Source organism: Phoca vitulina, unplaced genomic scaffold, assembly GCF_004348235.1.
Source record: "Phoca vitulina isolate PV1807 unplaced genomic scaffold, GSC_HSeal_1.0 scaffold18, whole genome shotgun sequence".
Classification (NCBI taxonomy): Eukaryota; Metazoa; Chordata; class Mammalia; order Carnivora; family Phocidae; genus Phoca; species Phoca vitulina.
Genome location: NW_022589721.1, coordinates 6,703,344 through 6,727,906, shown reverse-complemented (window position 1 = coordinate 6,727,906; position 24,563 = coordinate 6,703,344). Strand labels below are relative to the sequence as shown.

The window sequence follows — 24,563 nt, the reverse complement described above, 5'->3', positions numbered from 1 at the left end:
CTTGGAACATGATTTTATGAAAACATGAAAGTATTCAGAACAACAAAATATTCTCTTACATATAAATATATTTGAAAGAGTATTTGCACTTTTCCTTAAGATAGTTCATGTCCAGGTTTAGTCTTGAATGAAGTCAGATGAAATTGCCTGCTCTAAGGAAAACCATGTTTTAGGAGAGATAAGAGTTTGATTGGGAGGAGGAGTGGGGGAGGGGAGGAGGGAGGAGAGAAAAATGTATTTGTTATTATAGAGCTCTGTAAGACTTCTTCATGAGTATTATTCTGAACACTTACATTCCCTCAGCCAAATCTTGGTTTTGATGGCTATTTACTGCAGACAACTAAAGATAAACAGAGAACAAATGGCTAGAGCTTTTCATCCTCTGCTTCTTCCAAGAGAAATGAGTGATTCCAAACATTTGAAAAAGTTTTCTTTGAACCTGGGACTGACCAGTTGTTTGTGGATGCTCTTTCACACCTGGTTTCCTTACTCTGTGTACGAATATTCCAACCCTTTGTGAGTTGTAGTTGAGAGGCAAAAATAATGTTAAATATAGTATTTATAGAATTCACAGAATCATGGGTAGACTATCTAAAACCTGCTTTTCCTCCAAAAGTTAATATTGTCTCTCTTCTATCAAGTTTACAGATTTAACAAAAGAATGATGTAACTCTTTTAATCTTTAAGAGCAGACCAAAATTGCATGGACCCACCTTTACTAAGACATACTGTCCTTAGTATTCCAACACATTCTTCTGAAAATGAGACAATTCAAGTTTAAGATTCAGTTACGCTAAACCTTATGGTTAAAGTTTTACTTTTACTTTACTAGTTGTTTAGCTCAAACCAGCCATTTGTTTGGAAATATTTTCAAAGTGTATTTTTCTGTCCACTTAGCTTGTTTAAGAATGAACATGGTTTGGACTTTTCTCATTTCTCTTCAGCATATTTGTGTTGCAGTGAAGCTCTAGAAATACACTCACAATACTGATGGAAGAAGTCTTAAGAGGGAATTTACATTTGCTTGTTTTATTTGTGACCTGTGACCTTTACCTAATTACCTCAGGTGCAAGATCTAACCAAAGACATTCAGCAATTAATGAAATTGGAAGTAATAAAGCAACCCAAGGGATTTTATTAAGGGAGGCCCTTAATAATAGTGCTCTACTCCATCAGCAATGTTTTTCAAGTTCTTTATTTTTCATTTGATGGTGTATTAAGTTTTGATGATTTAAGGAAATACTTTTTGATGATTTAGTACACTGTGATAAAGAATACTTTAGAAAGTCCTATCTCTTCTGTGTAAACCCAACTACCTATTGGACATTGCATGGGAACATTTAATTTCATAACGGCATTTGCTTTAGAGTTGAAACACTATGAACTATGTTCTCTTGAATTTCCCATGCGGTCTAAAACTAACAGGTTATTAGCAAATAATTCTTTAAAAGTGGAAATGGAAAAACTGAGCCCCTAAATTAAATTTCCAATGGTGAGAAGAGTACATTGTGTTCTGTGTATAACATGTAAAACTAATTATAATTTTTTTCAACACCTAATATTACACTCAGCAAAATATTTAGTTTTTTAGTTATTTAGCCCATCGGGTCACAAGTTGTCATCAGAACAAAAAAGAAAGACAAATTTTCTCTGTTCGGTATCTACACAATTTAGAGAAGCTGCATTGATCCCTGATCCCTGATCCCTGGTTTTATTATCAGAGAAATCACAGCTGTAGTGAGACTGTGGTGAAGATAACGTGATTTAAGTACCTACCAGCAAGCCTGAGACGTAGCTTGTTATGATATCAGCCCCTTTCCCTAACAAAAAAGCGAATATATTCCAACCCCCTCTGTTAAACAACTTAGGCACAGGTGTGTGTATGTTTGTATGCAGATGCACACGTGCCTGTGATTTGGGGTGGGGTCACGCTGGTGCTTCTATCCATATAATTCCAATATTAATATTTAATCCAAGATGAAAAGTCAGTTAAAATAGATTTCTTGGTGTCATGCAGATACTTTTAGTGTATTTCCCATAAACATTTGCTTGCATTTGTTGACTGATACAGTGACAGGATAAGAGTGTCTTCCTGGAATAGATGAGGCCAGTTTTCTCAAAAGCATATTCTGGTCTGATATTCTGGATGGCAGAGTCTCCACATAGCAGAATTTTAAAACTGAAGTTTCCAAAATAGAAATGATGTATTCTTCATAAAGAAGGTGGGGAGGGGTAATTGTCATTAGTGATTAGGTTTACAAAAAATCCATGAAATAGGAATATAGGCTGGAAAGGGCAAATGCCAGTACCCAGTACTTTCTGACTTCACCATTAAAAATGAGCTATTATTGAACCATCACCAAGGAAATATACTTGGAGATACTGATTGGCCAAATCCCAGAAGGTGAGCCATCTGGAAGGGATTAAATTGGACCTTGACCCTATGTCTTGGGCAAATTCACATTCACACCCTTCTTATAATCACTGCAATAGAATAGCAGGTATAAGTCATACATAATAAAGATATTAATGATGAGATGAAATCAGTTTTAGCTCTATTAAAAGTAAAGCCAACAGAATTTTGCTTTGCTTTGACTTAGAATCTGTAAACAAACTATCACTAGTATTAAAAAAAAAAAACAAAAAATGGAAACCTACAAATGACAAGCAGGCAGGAAGAAAAGGCAATTGTAGACAAGTTAAAAATCCATAGACTACAATGCTCTGAGGGGAGTCTTCATTTGGAAGTGTAATAGACTTTGGCTGACTTAGAATAGCAACTAAGCTTTTGAGAATGTTTCAGACTTTTAAAGCTAGATTCACTTGAAGGATTCACTTGACATGGCTCAGTAGTTTTTACACAAGAATGCTCAAAAAGGATTTTCTTCCTTAAAAATTTTAGAGAAAAAGTAAAGCCTTATCTTAAATACTGGGTCTTGGCTCCACTTTTCAATAATTACTTACATTGTTAGTTTGTATCTTCATAGTTATTTAAGCTGCTCTTTCTCTTGTCTCATCCATCATTTTGGAGGCTCAAAGAGTTGGTTAAGAGCTGGATTCATCTAAAAATCACATCTACATGTCTTCTCAACTTGTAATTCTGGCTATTTTAAGGTTTATTTTACATTAGAGTTGAATGATGACATCTACTTTATAGGACATAAAAATTATCTCAGGGGATGAAAGGTGCCGCCGAGAGAATATAGTCCCTGCTAGGGTCACAGCGTTGCACGGTGACAGATGGCAGCTCTGCGTGCGGTGAGCCCAGCATAATGTATGCTGCTGTCAGATCACCGCGTTGTACACCTGAAACTAATGTAACACTGGGTGCCAAACACACTGGAATTAAAGAAAACCATCTCAGAATTTTATAAGGATTATGACATTTGTTTTTGTTTTTCTTACAGGGACTCTGTTTGAAATCTCATTTTTACTCAATAAATAATTTTTTTCTATTTTTCCCTGTAGTTTCAGATATTCATGAAATAGCACTATACTGTGTTAAAATGAAATGCTAAATGCAAACATTTAAACATTTACACGTCGCCAAATTACTAATTGTACCAATAACTTGGGGGAGTTTGAGAAGTTACATTTATTATGAATAATGTTAAATCAATGTCTAGATTTTATCTAAACTTCACAGCCCCAGAAAATACAGTGAATTTCTCAGATTCAATGGAAAGAGCTACACTTTCAGTATCTATCATTTGGCTCTTTCACAAATCTGCTCCATTTTGGGGGAAACATTTTTGTGATACTAGAAGGAAAATATGAATCATTCTTATGGGTTAAAGTATCTTGGGCCAGGATTTATTAGAGCCTTAGCAAAGACTTTATCTGCTCTGTCTTCATGTACAAGTATTGGCTGTTTCCTCTTGGGCTGATAACGGCACAGATTCTCATTTACTCTGTGGTCCATTTTCTTCTCATTCATGAATCAGCTTTGGCTAAAGGTTATTTCAGAAGCCAAGCAGGTATCATCAAAAGATACTTTTGTGGCAGATAAATAAGTATCAGTGACAGTGATATCATCAAGCTCTGTGCTGAAGGGATCTGACTCCTTGATGACACTGTAATTTAGGGCCACACTGTAGTTAGTGGGTTTCTCCACTGGTTTCTGCTTGCATTTGCAGAGCTTTCCGAAGGCTGCACGGAATTTCTGGGACATGAGATTGTAAATCACCGGGTTGATGGCACTGTTGAGATAAATGCAAATTCTGCAAAAGAGCAAGAACCAATTTTCTTGGAAAGGGCTGGAGAGAAATGAGTTGACAACCACAAGAGTCCTGTAGGGCATCCATAAAAGGGCAAACAGAATTACAACCACTGCCAGCATCTTGGTGACCTATGGAGAAATAAAGAGAAATGCAGTGCAAACACAAATAAAAACAAAACAAACAAACAAATGAAAATAAAACACCTCCCTTCCCCTCCCAACCCCTGCCAACCATTAGTTCCCAAGAGGTAGTCTGAGACAAGGGCTTAAATGCAGGCAGTTTATTTGTGAGATCATCCCAGGAAGCAGGATTAAGGGTAAAAGAGAGAGTGTGATAGAAGAAAAGCTAAAACAGGGTGTATTATTGCGATGACTCCCCCTGTGGGCAACTGTGGATCAAGTAATGCATTTCTGGATTATCTGTCCAGGGAAAGAGAGGCCGGGGCATTTATCCACTGGCTGCCAATCTCCGCTTTGTTGAGGAGTGCCCTTGGGGGCTTTAACTGGCCCACACTTCCACGATTCTCCTGCATGGAAACTCATGGGGGCTTTAAAGAGAACCTTGAGGCAGAAAAGATAGACAGTTAGGGGGCAATGAATACCAGACTCAGGATGTTTTCTGCAAGCAGGAACCATCCACTGTAGCAATGGCTGAAATCAGGGGCCAGCTAAGAGAATGCGACATAGGCCACCAAAAATGTCTATGACAAGTGTTAGGAGACCTAGGGTCTAATCCCGTCTTTACTTACCTTATATGTGGCCCTGAGAAATGATCTTAACCTTATAGCTCATCTGTAAAATGGAGCCAATATTGCTCCCCTAAATCAAATGGGGTAACACAATAGTTGGAAAAGGATAAAATGTCTTTTAAAAAAGCCAACGGTTGTTGAACGTCTACTATGTTCCAGACACTAGATCTAGTTATCACATTTAAAAGGCTGAAAATCCTCCAAAATAGGTATTGCATCTTCCATTTTTCAAATTAGAAAATGAAATGCAGGTGCTGGTAGGTACTTTGGCGGAAGTGGTAGAGTCTTAGAGCCGGGACTGGAAGCCAAGTCAGCCTGGATCCAAAGTTTTGCCCTTCCCACCATACAGCTCTCCTTCAGGGTAAAGGGAGATGCAGGACAGAGAAAACAAACTTTGAAATTTTATATAGAGTTGACCCTACTCCTAAGAACAAGCCATGCACAGGAGCTAGGACAGTAGGTAGGATGAGGTTAATATCCAAGATTGCCCAGGGACAAGATTATCAAAGAGCATAATTTAGCAGATTCTGGAGACTGACCCGGACTCAGAGTTAGATCATTTGGTTTTGTCCATGTTAAGTGGTTTTAAGACCTTAATGAAGTCATTCACCTGTACTTCCATGTCTACATCTGAAAATATGCCTGATCATATTGTTCATTTACTTCATAGAGATATTGAGAAAGTAAAATTTAAAAATAATGAACATGATAAGGGCTTTGAAACTCTAAAGCACTATGGAGATATTATCCTTTGGTTAATGACAATATAAAGAGACCATAATATTTCAGTTCTATGGAGGACGTATTAAAATTGTAGCAGTGGTTACCTTTGGGTGGAGAAGATAATAATTGATTGCTTTTCTTCAAAAGCAACACTTTACACATTTTAAAATAAGTTTTCAAGGGCCCCTGGCTGCCTTGATCAGTGGAGCATGCAACGCTTGATCTTGGGGTCATAAGTTCAAGTCCCATGTTGGGTGTAGAGATCACTTAAAAATAAAAATAAAAAAATCTTTTACCTCTGAAACAAATAATACATTATATGTTAAAAAAAAAAAAGAAGAAGATAGCAGGAAGGGAAAAATGAAGGGGGGGGAATTGGAGGGGGAGACGAACCATGAGAGACTATGGACTCTGAGAAACAAACTGAGGGTTCTAGAGCAGAGGGGGGGATGGGTTAGCCTGGTGATGAGTATTAAAGAGGGCATGTACTGAATGGAGCACTGGGTGTTATGTGCAAACAATGAATCATGGAACACTACATCAAAAACTAATGATGTAATGTATGGTGATTAACATAACATAATAATAAAAAAAACTAATGATGTAATGTATGGTGATTAACATAACATCATAAAAAAATTTAAAAAAATAAATAAAATTTTCAGTTACCTCTAGTCTCTCACAGACTTTGAGAAATTCCAGCTTTCTTGGCCCAGACTTTCTAGATGTTCTGAACTTAGAAACTACCCAAAATGGAAGGAACAGATTCTTCCCCCCATCCCTTTTGACCTTCCAGCTGTTTTACTAAGGCTAGTACTAGAAGCTTCTATCTTGTTCTGGCATTGAGGGGGATCCTGTTTTGAGAGAGGGCTTTTTAAAGGTCTTTAGTGTAGAAATAAAGATTCTACATCTAGACACGTACTCTGTCATCAGTATCTACTATAAATTCATCTTCCAACCTTGTACTTAATCCTGGTAATAGAATCCATCTTGATCTCCTGTGTTGGAAAACCTCCCTTGTCTCCCTAGCACGTTTAGTCTTCTGATCCTGGGGCTCTGTTTTACTCTTAGCCATATCTCTTCTACCTTAGCTAGGAAACCCCTTGTATCCTACATTGTGGGAGTGAGGCTACTCTCTTGCTGTTATTCTTCCTGGATCTGTAGTAATTGCCTCTTTCCTTGGCTCTCCAAATATTTGCTGTAAGACTTTTCATCTATGGGCACAAATAGGCTTTGTCTTTTTTTTTTTCTTTTTTAACCATTACTGTCTCTTTTTGAACAACTTCTACTACTTCCTTGCAGTGCCACCTATGAGCTATCCATCTACTCTCAAGGCAGGAACTAGTATTTCCAGTAGATATTAAGAACTCCTTGTGTGCACTGATTCTAAGAGATAGGTACTGAGTATGACAGAAGAGTCTTACTTTGATCTGTGTTTGAGGATAACAGAGACAGCTTCATAGGATTTTTAGGTAGACTGGTGAATTCTCCAAATGCTATAGTTTCTTGGGTTGGCCATAACATTAGTTCTCTGGAATTCCTTTCACGGAATAAGATCGATCCCATTGTGTGATTTTTTTTCCCAAAATAACTTCATAGGTGGATCTTATAATACCATATAAATATCCCATGTGTTTTGATGAACTTGTTAAAATCTTTATAAAGTATACTAATCACCATAAATTGATCAATTATTGCCAATACTCCTCTGAATGCATTGCTCATTGCTGTATAATCCATCCAGTGACATAATCATAGAAGATAAATATGGAGATCACTAGAATTGAATCTCCAGAAGATATATCTTAGAATTTTCCTTTTATTCCTTTGCATGCTAAGAATTTAAGACTGGAATTAAAGTTATGTTTAAGGAGAGCATTAAAAGAACAACCGGGGGAGAGAGAACCAATATTTATTGAGCACCTACTATGAGTTAAGTATATAGCTCTTTTTTTTAAAGATTTTATTTATTTATTTGAGAGAGAGAGAGAGAGAGCACAAGAGGGGGGAAGGGTCAGAGAGAGAAGCAGACTTCCCGCTAAGCAGGGAGCCCAATGTGGGACTCGATCCTGGGACTCCAGGATCATGACCTGAGCCAAAGGCAGTCGCTTAACCGACTGAGCCACTCAGGCGCCCTAGGTATAGCTCTTCATAAATATCTGATTTATGAACAAACTTCTTGTAGATTATAAAATTTATTTTATGGTTGAGGAAACTTGAAAAATACTAGTGATATTCTTAGGATTTGAGTCCATGTCCTTCAGACTATTGAGGTCATTCTTTTACATTTATATTTCCTCTCTGTAAGATAAATGAAGTTGAAAGTTGTGTTTAATTAACTCTTGATCTTCATGTCAAAACCACCTCTATTTAAAATATTTCAATTCATTCACTCAACAGCCAACATTTGGAACATCTGCTGTGTGTAAAGTGTTAAATTAAACTTAATCTCTATGCTGCTCATTCTCTATCATCTTGTCCTGAGCAAAGAACTGTTCTTGCTCTCAAGTTACTCTTTCCCTCCCTTCTAGGGCCATTTTGTCACTTTCCTGAAGCTCTCCCTGCCCTCCAAGAATGTGCCCCAAGTCCCCTGTTCTGCCTCACTCACTGTTCCCTGAGCTTCTCTTCAGACTCAGTGCATGGAGGGTAGTTACACTTCATATTTTGCTCACTGGGGGTAGAGAAGTTGTTCTGTGTGAGAATGTGTAATTTTCACCTTGGTTCATATAATACCAAGTAAAATATTATTCCAGAGATTCTGACTTCTTTCAGAGATTAAGAAGGATTTACTCAGTCAAGAGGTTAACTGAAGCCTAATTTTTTTCTGAGCAGACTTTTAAGATTATGAGTAAATACTTTAATTGGTCCTAGGAAATCAAAGACTTAATTCAGTGATAAATATTCTGAGCTTTAGAAGGAGATATAGTAATTATCATCTTTATCATCATCATCACTCACATCCCTGTCTTTGTCTCCTGTCTAGTACTCCAGGTTCTCTGACATCAGGTCACTGCTTTATACCTGCCAACATCCTCCCACTCCTTGCCAAGGACTAAGCATCCTGTATTTGAATCTCTGCTTGCTACACAATGAGGTTGCTACTATCACATTTGAGTTCTTTATGATGGCTCATGGTAAAGATATGTAAACATTAGCTTATTTAGTGCTTATAATAACTCTATGTGTAAGCTAGTATTAGCTCTATTTTGCATATGGGGAAATTGGGGTTTACAGAATGTATGTGATTTGTCTAAAGACACATGAGTAGTAAGTGACAAAGCTGTGATTCAACCCAAGTCTACTTAAGCCAAAGCCCATGCTCTTTCCTTTATACTTTGCTCTTTCTCTCTATGAAAGTCTTTTGCATTTCCAATGATGAGATTTCTACTGTGTTATCCCCATTGTCGTCACTTAAACACTTAACTTCTTCTAAGCATAAATCCAACATACATGTTGCTGCTAGATTTCCAAACTTAAAGTTTGAATTTCATCTGTCTTTGTGTTTTTCTCTACAATTGTCAGGTGAAACATTGAACCCACATTTAATATCTACCTACCTCTTTTCACTTAATGTCAGTGAGGGAGCACTGTCTTTAAGAAAAGCTACAGTTTCAAGGTTAATATCTCTGCCATGTGCTTCCACAGCCCCCCAGGCAAACTTTGACAACACTACCAAAACTTTTTATTGCAATGATCTATATTTGTCCACCTCTCTAATACATGGTAAGCTTCTTCAGGGGATGAGTAAGTTTATTAATTTCTTTGTCCTCAGGGATTTAGTACAGTGTGTGACAGAAGATAGCCCCCAGTAAATGTTGAATAAATTCAGGCATGGAAAGAATTATTTCAAAATTGTAGACATGATCCTTTATTGGATTTTAATACTCCAAAATTTTGTTAGAGGATTTTTGCAAACATTTTATTTTTTAATATTGAAAAATCTCTTTTAAGTGGAGATTGGTTAATTAATAAAATGAGTCCTTAATACATTTCAGCTTTTTGTTGAAATAAATATATTTTACAAAATTTAGGGAAGTGTGGAGTAAAATAAATATAATGATGTTTCTAAAATTAATCAATTGGAAAATACATCTCCAGTGGGATAATAGAGAATACATTTAATCCCACTCATAATTATTTTTAGTTAATTCCCAATACCTTTGATTGAGTTTAATAACTCAAATTTCTAAAATATTCACAAGTTTTTAGTGTATCCATAGCTTGGATTTTAACAGCTCTTCTTCATTATAGATGCAAACACCTAGAAAAAAATGTTCGGGAGGTCATCTTTCATACACTGTTGTTGAAGTTTTATTTCTGTTGCTATTCCTTATCCCAAATAAAGGGGCAAAGATGCAAATCTGAAAATATCTTTGGGCCGTTGTTTTTAAGCCTTGACAATTTTGCTAGGGCAATGCATGAGATATGTGATGAGAGGAAAGATTGCTTCTTTACAAGCCTCTGTACCAGGACGTAAAATTCCTTGAGAAACAGTGTGATACAATCTTCAGGGGAAAATGATTTTACAATATATTTGGATGGGGAAGGAATTTATCCATTCATTTAGGAGATTCATTTGCATCTGTCCTATGTTCCAGTCAATGTCCTGGCTCTTGATTCGACAATGATCCAGAGAGACATTGCTAATGGCTTCACGTACCTTATAATCTGATGGGTAGTTAAAATACATTGTGATGAATCCAAAGACAGAGAAAAGTTTGGGTTCTATGAGAGCACCTGATCTGGAGTTGAGGTCAAAGGGTGGTTTGTAAGGGCTTTCTGGTCTCAGTGACATCTAAGCCAAAATCTGGAGGTAAAGAGAGGCAGGAAGAGTGTTCCTGCAGAGACTGGATGTGTGTAGCAGTGTGGAGGCATGAGATAGTGAGGCCTATCATGGAGACCAGAAGTAATTTAGTATGCAAGTTCCGGGGTGCCTGAGTGGCGCAGTCCATTGAGCAACCAACTCTTGGTTTCAACTTGGGTCTGATCTCAGGGCCATGAGATGGAACCCCATGTTGGGCTCCGTGCTCAGCACTGAGTCTGCTTCAGATTCTCTCTCCCTCTGCCCCTCCTGCTCGTACTCTCTCTCTCTCTCATAAATAAATCTTCAAAAAATTTTAGTATGCAAGTTCCAGTTGCAGATCATGTGAATAAGTGGAACTCTATCTTTCTCTAGGAAGCTTGTGGAAGCCATTACAAAAGTCATCACTTTTACCTGATGAGGTGATGTCACACTCTGTGGGGTGCTTGGCCTTCCATTGCTAGGACAGGAGAGATGCAGCTGTCAAAGGAGATACAGTGTCGAGTTCTGAAAATGTCAGCTCCAAGAAGCCATTTTAGTAATGAGGAGGTAGGCAGCCACTTTTGCACAGTATAGTGAGGACAAGAAAGGAGGCTGATTAAATTGATTAAATTTAATCAATTGATTAAAACATAGTATTGAGAGAGAGGGAGAGATTGCACACATTGATGGTTGAGGAGAAGAGCAGGGAGGGAACAGGAGGAGCTAAGCAAGGGCCTTTGTCCTTGGCCACCATGGTGCAGGGTTATCTTTCTCATGAGGATCAGCTTGAAAATTTTAAATCAAGCCCTACTATATATATTTTACTCTTCATTATATTTAATTATGTGGAATAGTGGCATATAGCTCTCATAAAAGAGTTTGGATTCAGTCCTTCTCAACACGTCCTTTTGTAATCTTTATAAAACCTCTAGATAATGATCCTACTAGGGATTACTACTTCTACTTCTTCTTCTTCTTCTTCTTCTCCTTCTTCTTCTTTCCTCCTCCTCCTCCTCCTCCTCCTCTTCCTCCTCCTCCTCCCCCTCCTCCTCCTCTCCTCCTCCTCCTCCTCCTCCTCCTCCTTCTTCTTCTTTCTTCTTTCTTCTTCTCCTTCTCCTTCCTCTTCCTCTTCCTCTTCTCTCTCTCTCTTTTTTTTTTTAAATGTGAACTGGACAGATTTCTAACTTCTGATTTTTAAGGTTGAGATTATGGTTCCTTCAGGGGACACTAGTTCAACTTGGCATATATGTGCTGCATGTGAAAAACCAGGCTAATTAAGTTCTCTATTTCAGCCTGCTAAGGATCCTTGTATTACTAACTACTATTCCTATTACTAGTACTATGATTTTACTACAAGTTCTAAAACTATTAACTAACGTTTGTATATTGCTTTTTAAAAAAGTGTTAGATTTATGGGAAAGTTGCAAAGATAATACAGAGTTTCCATCTACTTTACATCAAAGTCCCCCTATTATTAACACCTTATATTGGTATGGTGCATTTGTCACAATTAACAAACCAATATTGATACTTTTTCTACGGAGTTAGTTAACTGCATACTTTATTCAAATTTCATTAGTTTTTTCCTGGTGCACTTTTTCTGTTCCAGGATCTTATCCAGGATACCATGTTATATTTAGTCATCACGTCTCCTTAGGTTCCTCCGGGAAGTGACAGTTTCTCTAACTTTCCATAATTTTGATGGCCTTGATAATTTTGAGGAGTACCAGTTAGGTGTTTTATAGAATATCCATCAATTTGAGCTTGGCTGATGTTTTCTCACACTTAGAATGAAGTTACAGATTTGGGGGAGGAAGGCCACAGAGGCGAACTGCCATTCTCAACACAATATTTGAGTGCATGTTATCAACTTGACTTATGACTAATGTTAACCTCATATCTTGCTTTATTGAGATATAATATACATATAATTAAATTCACCCACTTAGAGTGTATAATTCAAGAGTTTTTAATATATTCCCAGAGTTGTACAACCATTACCACACTCTAATTTTAGAACATCTTCATCATCCTGAAAAGAAACCCCATACCCATTACAAGTCACTCCCACCTTCCCCAGCTCTAGATTGCCGTAGGCAACTGCTAGTATATTCATGGCCCCATAGATTTGCCTATTCTGAACATCTCATTTGAATGGAATTAATCTTTTGTGGTATGACTGGCTTCTTTCACTTGGCATAATGTTTTAAGGTTCATCCATGTTGGAGTATGTATGGGTACTTCATTTCTTTTTATTGCTGAATAATATTTCACTATTTGTTGGAAAAGGGACTGGTAAAAAAGAAGGGTTGCAAGAGGGAGATGCAGAGTCGATTTATTTTTCTCAAAAATGGAAGATATTATATCTTTGTTTGCTTGGGGAGCAATCCCACAGAGAGGGGAAAATTTGTGATCCAGGAGAGAGAGAAAGAAAGACAATTGGAAGAACTGTGTTCTTGAATAGGGAACAGAATGGGGTGCACAAGTGGTGAGGTTGGCCTCTTCTCAGTCATATACACAAAAAACACTTTTTCAATATCTTCCCCTTTTTCTTAGCCACACTTGGTCTAAGATATCAAGATAATGCAGGAGAAAATTCCACCTTTCTTGTCAATACCCTGAATCTTGAATGGAGTCCTAACAGCAGCTAATTGTTTAATTCCTTGTATTAACAAAGTACTTTCATTGTCATCAAGCCATTTTGTGTTTATATCCCTATGAAATCTGTAGGGCAGGTGTTATTGCTTGCATTTTATTGATGAGGGTTGGAAACTGAGCTCAGAGAAGCAGAGAAAGAAGGTCATACAACTCATATATACATATAAGTAGCAAAGCTAGTTATTGGATAGTCTTTTGATACTACACCTAGTTTTCTTTCTAGATAATTACAGAAATCAACGTATATACTGAGCTGAAGACTTCCAATTGTTGTAAATAATGTTTATGAAATACTTGGAAAGGCCAATATTGTTGGCAGGAATCATCAGTAGTCCTGGGATTACATGTGTCTTCTGCTACATTTAGAAAGTACTGATTAGAGAGAAGAAAGTTGTCATAACAAGGCAGATAGGGATCCTTCACACCAATCTATCTCCTAGGGAAAAAAAATAAACAGTAAAATTTAAAATGCAAAAGTAATAAAATGGAATCAAAAATGAAATGGGAACTTTTATTTCTGGGGTCACAGTCCAATTAGTAGCATGTTATTTGTGAGGATCTGGTTACATGGGATTTGGGGACACTTTAATTATCAGAGATTAGTTTATTAATCTGTCCAGGAAGTTATAGGGAGTTGATTGATATCTCAGTTCTCTGGAAGATTTAGTTGGAATTCTTGCATTGATTCAGAAAAAAATTCTGACTTTTGATTTTATGTCTGATTCAGAAAAGATTCCGTGCATGGTCATGGGTCTTGCTATCATCTAGACATTCTTCCTTGAGAGAGAAAAGCTGTGGCATACTGCTGTATGTCAGTGAATGGCCAAGTCTAGTGGGTATGGAAGAAAGAGTTGGAATTGGCGTGTAGCATCTTGGTTTCACAATCCCTCTCTGACCCTGAAGAGATTGGGCAGATCACATGATTTATGTTTGAACCTCATTTTCCAGAGTCAGTAAATGTACAATCTTTATTTCTCCCAAAAGTCTCTCCAGTTCCAACATTCTAAGAAAATCTAACTTATATGTTACTCATGGTAACACAATATTCAGACATGCTTGTGATCATTTTCACATAATTGGGTTTTGTTATTTGGGGGTTGTAAGGCCAGGCAAAGGGAAATAGTACCTGGAGCATAAATATTCCTCAAGGTACTGATAAACTATAGGAATAGATTCAATTCCTAATAACAGAGATTGTCAGTAATTATCTTAATTGCTGCATTCACAGGAAGATGCAGTTTCCTGAAGTGCTGAAGAAATTACTAGAATTCATTTTAACTTCCTGTAGCTAATTAAGAACATGGTGCATCTCTAGACCCAGAACCCTGGCTTCCTAACCTTTTATTATTTTCCCTTTTAAAGTTTATTATAACTGAAATATGGTTGAAGAACTGGAGTCATTGAGATGTATTGGAGCATCACCTTGAGAAGAAAGCAAATAATTGAATCCTCTTTTAGGAGTATTGTCAACTTAAAGACTGAATCTAGAGAAGTTTTAAAAGGAATGCTGAAATAAAAATTATTTAATAACAGGTACCAGGGTCCATTCAAACATTTGGTTGAAATTCAGTGGCAGAATATAAAGATTTCAGGGAAATATTAAATACTGTGGAAAAGCTTTCTTAAAACTAAAAAGGCAAAGCCATGTAAGAGGAGATGACAGCCATATCAATAACTGGTGTTGGAAGACTACCACTCTTACAATGAATGATCTTCAAGAGTGTCAGAACAGGTAACTAATTTGTGGATCATTGTCTTTATTTGTTTTGTATCTCCCACATTCTATAACACCAAAGTTCTGTTTTTGGTTTCATGACCAGAGTAAATCAACAACAAACTTTTATTGGATCCCTAGTATACAAAAGTTTGGGAGAAGTCCTTAGTAAATATGCCTGCCACATAATAAGTGCTCAATGCACAGTTGAATTATTCCTGAGTAAATATTTATTTTTCATAAATGTTAAAATATAATTGTGGAGGTATGTGTAGGTTTAGGACTCTTTAAAAATTAGCAAAGTGGTCTAGTTCTTGTACTTCTGGCTGGAATATACCCAATTTCAAAAGTGTACTTCCTTCTGGAAACATTCTCTTGGTTAATGAATACAAAACAGTTAGCTTTAATATTCTAATGCCATTCTTTGAAGAGTAACAATACGTTTCGTGTTTGGCTCCTGTCCATGTTCTCCTGCATTGCTACATTTTAACAAAGTGTTCTGTTACTGGGAATATTTTGCTCTCAGATGGCCTTCAGCAAAGTGATCAATGACCCTTTGCATTTTGTCACATTAATTGAGCCAGTTGAAGAATAAACTTGAGACAGTTATATAAATCTGAATTTAGGTAAGCTTCTACACTGATTGGGAGCGCTGAGATTTTCCTCTTCCAGAGGTGTTCTGCTTTGTTTTGACTTAGAGTCTGGCAATGTGGTTTGTAAAAGAGTTATAATCAATGTGGAGTGCTTTGTACTATGGAGTGAGATCATTGGTGGGGTTTAAAAATTGAATGATGGGGCCACCAATGGGCTTAGAATCAACTCAAAGTCAGTTAAAGTATAATAAAAGTGAATAAGGTCAGAGTGGTGATTCATGGTGGGGAGATCATGGACTGTCAAATCCTGCCTTGTGGATTACTTACAGGTTTCTTGGCAAGGAGCCACTTACGGATGCTAATGCATGGGTTCTTGACTCCACCTGTCAAGTACTATATCTAAATATTCCATTAAGAACTTAGAGCCATTCTGGCTAGAATTACAGAGTATTTTCTGGACTCTATTCTGATTAAAGATGTCCATGAAAATAGTAGCAGAGATTCACATTAGAGAAATTTGGGTAGTATTTGGCAATGCTTGGGGAAGAAGTGGGGATTAAGGGAGAAGTAGGGATTACAGAAATAGTGATACAAGCTTTTTAAATATAAATTTGTAAGTGTGGTGCATCCAGTGAAATTGAAAAAAAAAAAAGTCTCCACAATTGTAGAGGTGCTGAGAAAGCAAACTTGTCAAGCAGAGCTGTTCTCTGAGTGCAACATTTGTGGGGACGGGAAATTGAGCTCTATATCCCGGGGGGCCCCGCGCTGGCCCTGCCCTTGGTAGGACACAGCACAGTTGAGAGGTGGAGCTGCAGAAGGACATGTTTTCATATAGAACACCATGTGCGTCCTCCGTGACACCCCCAGATGCTTTACTGAGCATCACCAAATACCAAGTGTGAGGACGCTTATGGGAAACAGAGAGAGCTCTGCACCCAGGGCTGATATGGGATGAACCCTCAAAGCCCATTCTTTCTTTCAAAAGCCAAGTTAGAGCGAGGTACAAACACACAAAGAGTGAAAAAAGTGATGGGACCCTGAGCTATTCTGGTTCGTGAAACTAGAGTTCAGGGCTAAATTATACCCAAACCTCTCAGGGTGAGAGAGAGCCTGAGTGGCTGTGAGCCTCACTTTCTGAGAATCTCTGAGTCTGTGTTAGAGGACAGACTGTGAAGTATTTCCTAACATGTTTCAGTATAGAATGAGGAAAACGGGATGAAAATGGAAGACAGTCTAATCTAGCAATAGAAATTAGCAGATGAGGGAGTAAGAGCATTCAGATATATGCAATGTCTCCTGTGTGCTGGGCAGTGTGCTTGGCATTTTCTTCATATCAGCCCCTACTTTATCTGCATTTTACTGAGGATAAAACTGATGCCAAGAAAGTCCTATGCTGATGAATGAAAGCCACACTTTAAGGGCATGGGTATTTCACTGCAAAGTCTCCCTCTTCTCTTCACTATAATACCTTGAATTGGGGGCAAAAAAAAAATTTTTTTTTGAAGTTTGCAAAACCAAAAAAACAGGTGGATTGAAAGTTTAGATGTGGTGAAGACTGTCAGAGTGGAACAGGAGAATGAAAAATGAATTCCTAGTTCCACGCAAGGGTTATACCTCAGCACCTGCCAGAGCTATCCTATTCCCTCCACTAAGTTCTGAGGGAACATGTTTTTTGAACATTTCCATTTTGTGGGCCCTCCTGTTAACAGTGGAGAACTAAAGATAAAGTTTGCAGCTAGACTTTAGGATTCGCTACAAAACTTCCCACAACACTAGCAGCTATTGTAGTGTGGAGGTTTGAGGATTGGTTACAGTCTGATAGTTGTGGGAGATGAAAGGCTGTCTCCCTTCCTGTTGCTTTGATGTTTTCTTGTTCACAGGAGGCCGATGTTTGGAAACATGCTGGGAAGGAGAAAACTCAGCCAGTAGAATTGGGATTCAAATTATAATAACATCTCAACTGTAGAAAATAAAATGTCATTCTAAATTGTTTCGTGAGCCATCCTGGAACAAGGCTACAGTGCATCTGCTGTGGGTTGAGTGTGCTACTTAGCCTTTTCTAAATGTTCTCTTCCAGGTAAATCACTGGTGAATGACTAAGCATGCGGAAAACCCTGCCTTACCACCTTGCGTGGGTTTTCTTACCTTTGTTCTCTAGGATGTGTTTACTTCTCCTGATCATTTTTCTCTTTGGAACCAGACCTCGGAAATTCTGAATGAGGCATCTTGGCTGGCTGTGAGCTGGGCATCCAGCTGCTGGGTCTAACACTTCTCTGAAGATACTGATCCTTTCTGAGGGAGATATTTCCAGATCTCAACTCTCCCTTGTGCTTCTCCGGCCCTACAGCCTGGTGAGGGTAACACTGTAGACAGTGATCTAGACACACAATCCCTCAGCTCACCCAGCAGGGGATGGGAAATCAATAAGAATATTTTAAAATGTAAAATGTGAATGATGGAGGGGAAGATAGGTAATCTCTAAATAGAAGTAAAGCTCTCAGGGCTGCCAAAGTTTTAGTGGGTATTTAGTGGTCTTGCTCCTAAAGATCTTGGACGAAGTACCTTATCATGGGGGCTAAGAGCACCTGGAAGGCAGCCAGCTCCTTCTCTATCTGTGTCTATCCCAGGAGAGACTACCTGTACCATGCTTGGGCCTATCTGGACCTACAGAGAGAATTTTCTAGCTGTCCCAAAAGAACTCACAACAACAGCCAAATGGGGAAAGTATGTTTCTTTCCTTCAGCAAGTTATAAACTCAACACTTTTCACTGATTTTTAGCTCTCTGATGGCTAGCCATGGGACTCAGAATCAGAAGACTTGGTTTGAAATGTCAGCTTTGTCAATCATTACCCCTCAAAGCTTTCTGAGCCTTGATGTCCCAGTTAATATGTGAATATAATATATTTGAGGATTAATTCCAAGGAGGATGTGAAAACACATTGAAGCATATACTATAGCTTTCTAATATGAGGTGCTGTTATATTCCTTATCCTGTCTTGAAATCTGCGTCCTTGGCAAGGGGTGCTAACTTTATCACCCCTTGTTTGCCTAACAGATTGAATGGAGCTACTTTGCATTTATCTGCTTTTAGCAGTTTGACTAAAAAACCTACATGAGTCTATAAGGTGTCTGATGCAAACCACAGCATGCTGGGCCTGTGCTGTGAAGTCCAAGCTTTTCCCACAGATTATTAAGTCATTAGAGTTTCTTTTCAATGGTATTGTCCAGGTGGTATTAATATAGTGGTTGAGGGAACAGGCTGGATTCTAATTCTAGTTCTGCCTCTCTCTAGCCGTATAAAATTGGGCAAGATATCTCATGCCTGTAAGCCTCAGTATACTCATCTGTGAAATAGGAGTAAGTGTAAAGAATACGTGATGTAAATTATGTAAAGCATCCGCATAGAGTATGGGCTTCCATATACAACACACCATTTAAACCATCTCTGGGAAAATGTGGAGGATTTAACTAAATAGCCGAGAAGACTGTGACAACCACCACCACCACAACAATAATAATTCCTTACTATACTCAATATATCTTAAACATAACACCAGGGATTTTATTGAATTATTTAATTGTTGCAGTATTTATGAAGTAGGTATTCGTTTCATTTTATAGATGAAGAGAAAGAGATCCAGAGAAGAGAATACTAACTTTCTAGAGACCGTGGCAGGTACTAACCTTTTCCTAGGTTACTTTCTCTCTTATCTCCCTGCTTATTTCTTTTTTTAAAAAAAAGATTTTATTTATTTGACAGAGAGAGACACAGTGAGAGAGGGAACACAAGCACGGGAAGTGGGAGAGGGAGAAGCAGGCTTCCCGCTGAGCAGGGAGCCCGATGTAGGGCTCGATCCCAGGACCCCGGGATCATGACCTGAGCTGAAGGCAGACGCTTAACTGACTGAGCCACCCAGGCGCCCCTCTCCCTGCTTATTTCTGTGTACTAACAATTCCATTCTGAGAGGATCCTGTTGCTTTATTTGTTTATTTGTTTCTTGTCTCTTTTTCGTCTCTAGCATGATGGCTTCTACCTACCCTACACGCAAGGAGCAACATGAAGGTCTGCCACCTAGTAGGTGCCAAAAATATTCAAGAAATGAATGAATGGACAATTCACTAATGCTACTCTAAGTATTGCTTCTTCCATGGAGTTCCATGTGGTTGTTTGGTACTTCCAGTCCTAATCACAAATGTCATTATTATTTGGGGACTGATTTCTTTTCTAATATGTAAGATCTTGATGGCAAGAATACGGTGTACTGCATATTTTTATCTCTTGCCCTTGAATCAAGGTTTGGTATTAAAAAATGCTTAGAGTCTGGGCGCCTGGGTGGCTCAGTTGGTTAAGTGACTGCCTTCAGCTCAGGTCATGATCCTGGAGTCCCAGGATCGAGTCCCGCATCGGGCTCCCTGCTCAGCGGGGAGTCTGCTTCTCCCTCTGGCCCTCCCCCTCTCATGTGCTCTCTCTCTCTCTCAAATAAATAAATAAAATCTTTAAAAAATAAAAATAAAAAAAATGCTTAGAGTCAACAATTAAAATCAATGTGTAAAGATTCAGTCTCAAAAAGGGGGCATGATAGATCAGTCTGGAATTATGGTGAAGAAAATTTTCAGGGAACAACATGTTATTCTGTAGAAATAAACAATTGTTGGATATAATGTTACAAAGAACTCAGGAAATGTGAACAACGAAAGAGATGCTAAGTCAATATGATTTATGCTGAGGTCATTTCCCATTATCAATGTTGACTGATGCTGTATTAATATCTACCAGAGTGGGGTTTGCCTACAAAAGATACAAACCCACTTTGACAGTCATTCTTGTACCGTCTTCTCTGTCTGCTGTCACATCTAATCATCTGTGGTTTCTCTGTCCCTCATGAAGCCGTAGAAAACTATTTCTCTGGATGTCACTCTGCATCTTAAATTTGTACTTTAGAGCCCGTTGAAATCAAGGATTCTCCCATATAATGGGCAAAGCATTTTCTTTAGGGGATATAGACTCAAGATGACAGTAGGGGATACACTAGCTGCTCACTTAGGCTGCCTGCGATAAGCTTGAACTTTCTTGTTTTGGGTAATTTTGTGGTAATTCTTGTTTGGATAATATTTGTTTAATATGTATTTACAATTTATTTCTTGAGCACCCTTCACATATCTGTACCAAGTATATAACATTTTCACAAATAAACTTTCAAATAGGAATTGTTCAAGGGTCAGCAAAACTTTATTATAAGGAGCCAGACAGTAAGTATTTTAGCCTTTTTGGGCCCTGCAGTCCCTGTCATAACTATTCAGCTCTGCCCCTGTGAGAGAATCCACGAACGACACGTGGGTGAATGGGCGTGGCTGTGAACGTTATTTAGAAAAACAAGCCATAGACCTGGATTTGGCCCATGACCGTAGTTTGCCAACCAGTGGAATCGTCCAATTCTTCTGGTAAAGCAAGGTAAATGGCACATAACTTATTTCAAACCACTCTTGTGATTTACGGTGAATTTTTTCAAATTATTCATCTAATTATCAACAGATCCTATGAGAAATACAGACCGAATAATGCTGGCTTTCAGCGTGGGGACCAAAATTTTGATTGAAAATTTGACTTCTCTTATGACAGAATCATCATGAGCATTACTACTCTAAACAAATATCACCTAAAAAAATTTCCTGCTGATACAGTACTTTTAATAATCCTGGGAGCTACTTTCCCAGAAGATGCACACTCCTACGGATGCTGGATTCAGGAGTTCGTGTAGAAACCAGTACCAGAATCGGCCGGAGAGGATGCACTTCCAGACTGATGGCCAGTCCCTTGGTTCTGCTATCAGGCTCTCCTCATCTGTGCCGGAATCCTGGCTCCAGCACTTACCAGTTGTTGGACTCGGGGCCCATCTCTAACTTCTGAGTCTCCATTTTCTCTTCAGTAAAAGTGGTGAGAGAAATTTTACCTATCTCCCAGGTTGTGGGGATAAATGAGATGATGTTGATCAAGGGCTTATGTAGTGTTTAGAACATAGTAAATGCTAGAAAAGCAAAGCTAATTTTAAAACTAACAATAAGAATCACTCATTACTTACTGTGCGTCAGACGCTGTTCTGAGTGTTTCATTTACATATCAGCTCATCGAATCTCCACAAATAGCATTGTGAGGAAGGTGCTACCATGACCTCCATGTTACCAGCGAGGGAACCCATCTACACTTATAAGTGGCAAAGCTGGGATTTGATCCAAACAGTTTGCCCCCGTCGTGCTGGAACCACTCTGGCTGCCACCAAAAAGCCCTCTTGAACTATCTGTCCCTACAAAGGCAACTGTTTCTTATTGCTCAGGTGGAACTAGGTAGACATCGTATTTCCTGTTACAAGAATGAAGAGAACTAGTGCTGTGTGTGGGTAAAGGAACACTGATCACAAACCTCTGTCAATCTCTGACCTACCTAGAGGTCTCCACCCCCACCAGTGGACAATGTTTCCGTCTGAATTAGAATGGAGAATGCCTTTTCTTCTAGAATAAGTGTTTTAAAAGCTTATGAAAGACAACTGAAGAGTATCACCGCTATACTTCCTGTGCATAAAAGCTAAATGACTTATGTAGGTCGGCCTGGTGTTTTAACATTTCATTAATGGGAAAAATCCTGTTGTTTCAGGCATTGATTTGTGAGCGACATTTGCTCGTGTCTGCATATAGAGTCAAAATAACACTACACTCTGAAAATGGGCTATTTACTTTATATCTCTGACTACCCTATAGAAAATCATCTCCCTCCTACTTCATCATTTCATATCCTCCTCATCTGCTTCATTTTTTCCAATATCTGATACACTGTGTATATATTTATATACTGTATATGTGTTCATATACTGTTTCCCCCATCCTCCTTAGAACGTAAGTTCCACAGGACAAGGGTTTTTGTCTTACTTGTTCACTGCTGTGTTCCTAAGGTCTCACACAGGGCCAGGAACACTCAAGGAGGTGTTCAGCACATTTTGTGGAACACGTGAATCAGTGCAATTGTCACCTATATAAGAAGCGCCCTTTTTCTTAGGCAGATAAGGCCTAAGCTATGTACCTCATCTCTGAGATCCTAGTACTGTGGGCAAGTGTGTGAGGAAGGAGAGTATAATGTTACTATCAGAGGCTTTGGATTAGATGCTAGCATTCGATCCCCAGGTCTTCCATCTCTTGATTGGATGACCTTGAGGTTAATGTTGCTGAATCTCAGACTCCTCATCTTTAAAACTGACATGATAAATTATACCTCTGTCCTAGGTGCAAATGTGATGCTGTGCAGACATCCCGGAGCACCATACCTAGCGCACGGTCCGAGCTCAGGAACACTGGCCACCTGAAAGGCGAGCAAACGACTGACCGCCATGTAGGTGGGACACACTCTTTTCCAGGTTACATTGGTGGGAGGGGGAGCAGACAAGTAACCTGGTGCATGACATTAACCGAAGAATCTAAGCTAGAATATTTAGGCAGTGACTCAAACCGGGATGCAGAGGTTTTGAGGATCACTTGGGGGAAATTTTCAAAACTCTCCATGCTCCTGGGGAGTTGGCAACACTGCTTCCCTTTACAATTTGTGTGTGGATGTGCTTCTGGACTGAAGGGAACATGTCCTATTCCTCAGGGGTTTGGGAGTAAAATAAAAGTGGATAACAAATTTACGGTACATTACTAAGGTATAATATGTTCAAATCTTTCTGATGACTGCAAAGATGGCATATGTATGAAATATTGGCTAGTTAGTACACAAGGGAATGAATCACTGCTCACCACAGAGGCTTTCATGCACAGCATTTCCCTAGCATGACTGTGTAACAGCTTCCTGAGATGTTTTCCTTCTGAATGAAGATGTTTCTATTGCTCTTTAGGGGAAAATGGTTTCGTGAATTTTACCACTGCAAATTATCGTAATTCAAGTCATCTTTATGATAAATTATTGTTTTTGAAAGAATTCTTTATATTCCTCAATGTTTCTAAAGAACTTGACTCTATCCTTAACACTGAGATCGTATTGGGTCAGTTTAGCTGAGGCAGAAAGATAACCTTGAATAAATAGAACTCTAATTACAATAGCTTTACTTTCACTCTTTATGAAAGATAGCAGGATTGTCTGAAAGTGCACTTACATTTAGGTATCCATTTGCAAAAATTAGAGTACCTTTCTTCAATGCTACCAAGAACTTCTTAATGACCATTAAAAATTATTTGAGAAGATAATTCACACTGTCACAGCCCAGAATTTTCTGTCTTTTGACTCACTGGGCATCATGGGAACATGAGTTTTCTTTCAGTACCTCAATGTTTGTGATTAAAAAATAAATCCAAGACGGCATTTTCTACCTGTGGTATATGCATGGATAACTATCTATATCAAAACATGTTTAGGATGGGTACAATAAGCCTGATGCAATTTAATAACCATTCTTAATTAATTATTCTGAGGAAATGAGCAGAGTTGGGAAGGAGCCAGTAACAGAAACCATTCATTAGCTTAAAAGCCACAGTCCATCGATGGACTCTGAAAAACAAACTGAGGGTTCTAGAGGGGAGGGGGGTGGGAGGATGGGTTAGCCTGGTGATGGGTATTAAAGAGGGCACGTCCTCCATGGAGCACTGGGTGTTATGCACAAACAATGAATCATGGAACACTACATCAAAAACTAATGATGTAATGTATGGTGATTAACATAACAATAAAAAAAGCCACAGTCCATAACGGCAGTTTTCTACCTGTCTAAATTTGGGTCTGCACTGGATTTTGAGTGGCTGGCACTGACTCCTTGAGTTGGGAGAGCTCCCTCAGGAATAAACAAATATCGTGTGTGATGTGGAGCACCGATACGGAAAGGGTTATTATGTGGAAACCCTCTCTGGCTTTTGCCTTTAGTATCTGAGGGTCTTGTGAGGCACAGAGACTCAGTGTGCTCGCATCCACAGGAGAAGGGTCAAGCACCCTCGATTCCGCCCATCCCTGTTTATTAAGAGTATTTGCACTTCATAATGCCCTCCTCCTAGGAGATAAAGTCACTAGCAAAGTCAAGAACTGTCTGCAAAATGGAGTAGTGTTCCTTTTATCAAAAGGCTAATTACTTTTAAGTATGTTCCCGGCGT

The 24,563-nt window shown here is 38.6% G+C and overlaps 1 protein-coding gene across 1 annotated transcript in view; it reads right to left on the bottom strand.

Moving 5' to 3' along the window:
• Positions 1 to 211: 211 nt before the first annotated feature.
• Positions 212 to 24,563, bottom strand: part of TRHR (thyrotropin releasing hormone receptor) — a 40,588-nt gene continuing 16,236 nt past the window's right edge. The window contains exon 3 of the mRNA XM_032416089.1: positions 212 to 4,348. Within this exon, the coding sequence (XP_032271980.1) occupies positions 3,941 to 4,348 (408 nt within the window). The 3' untranslated portion in view covers positions 212 to 3,940. The remainder of the gene's footprint in view (positions 4,349 to 24,563) is intronic.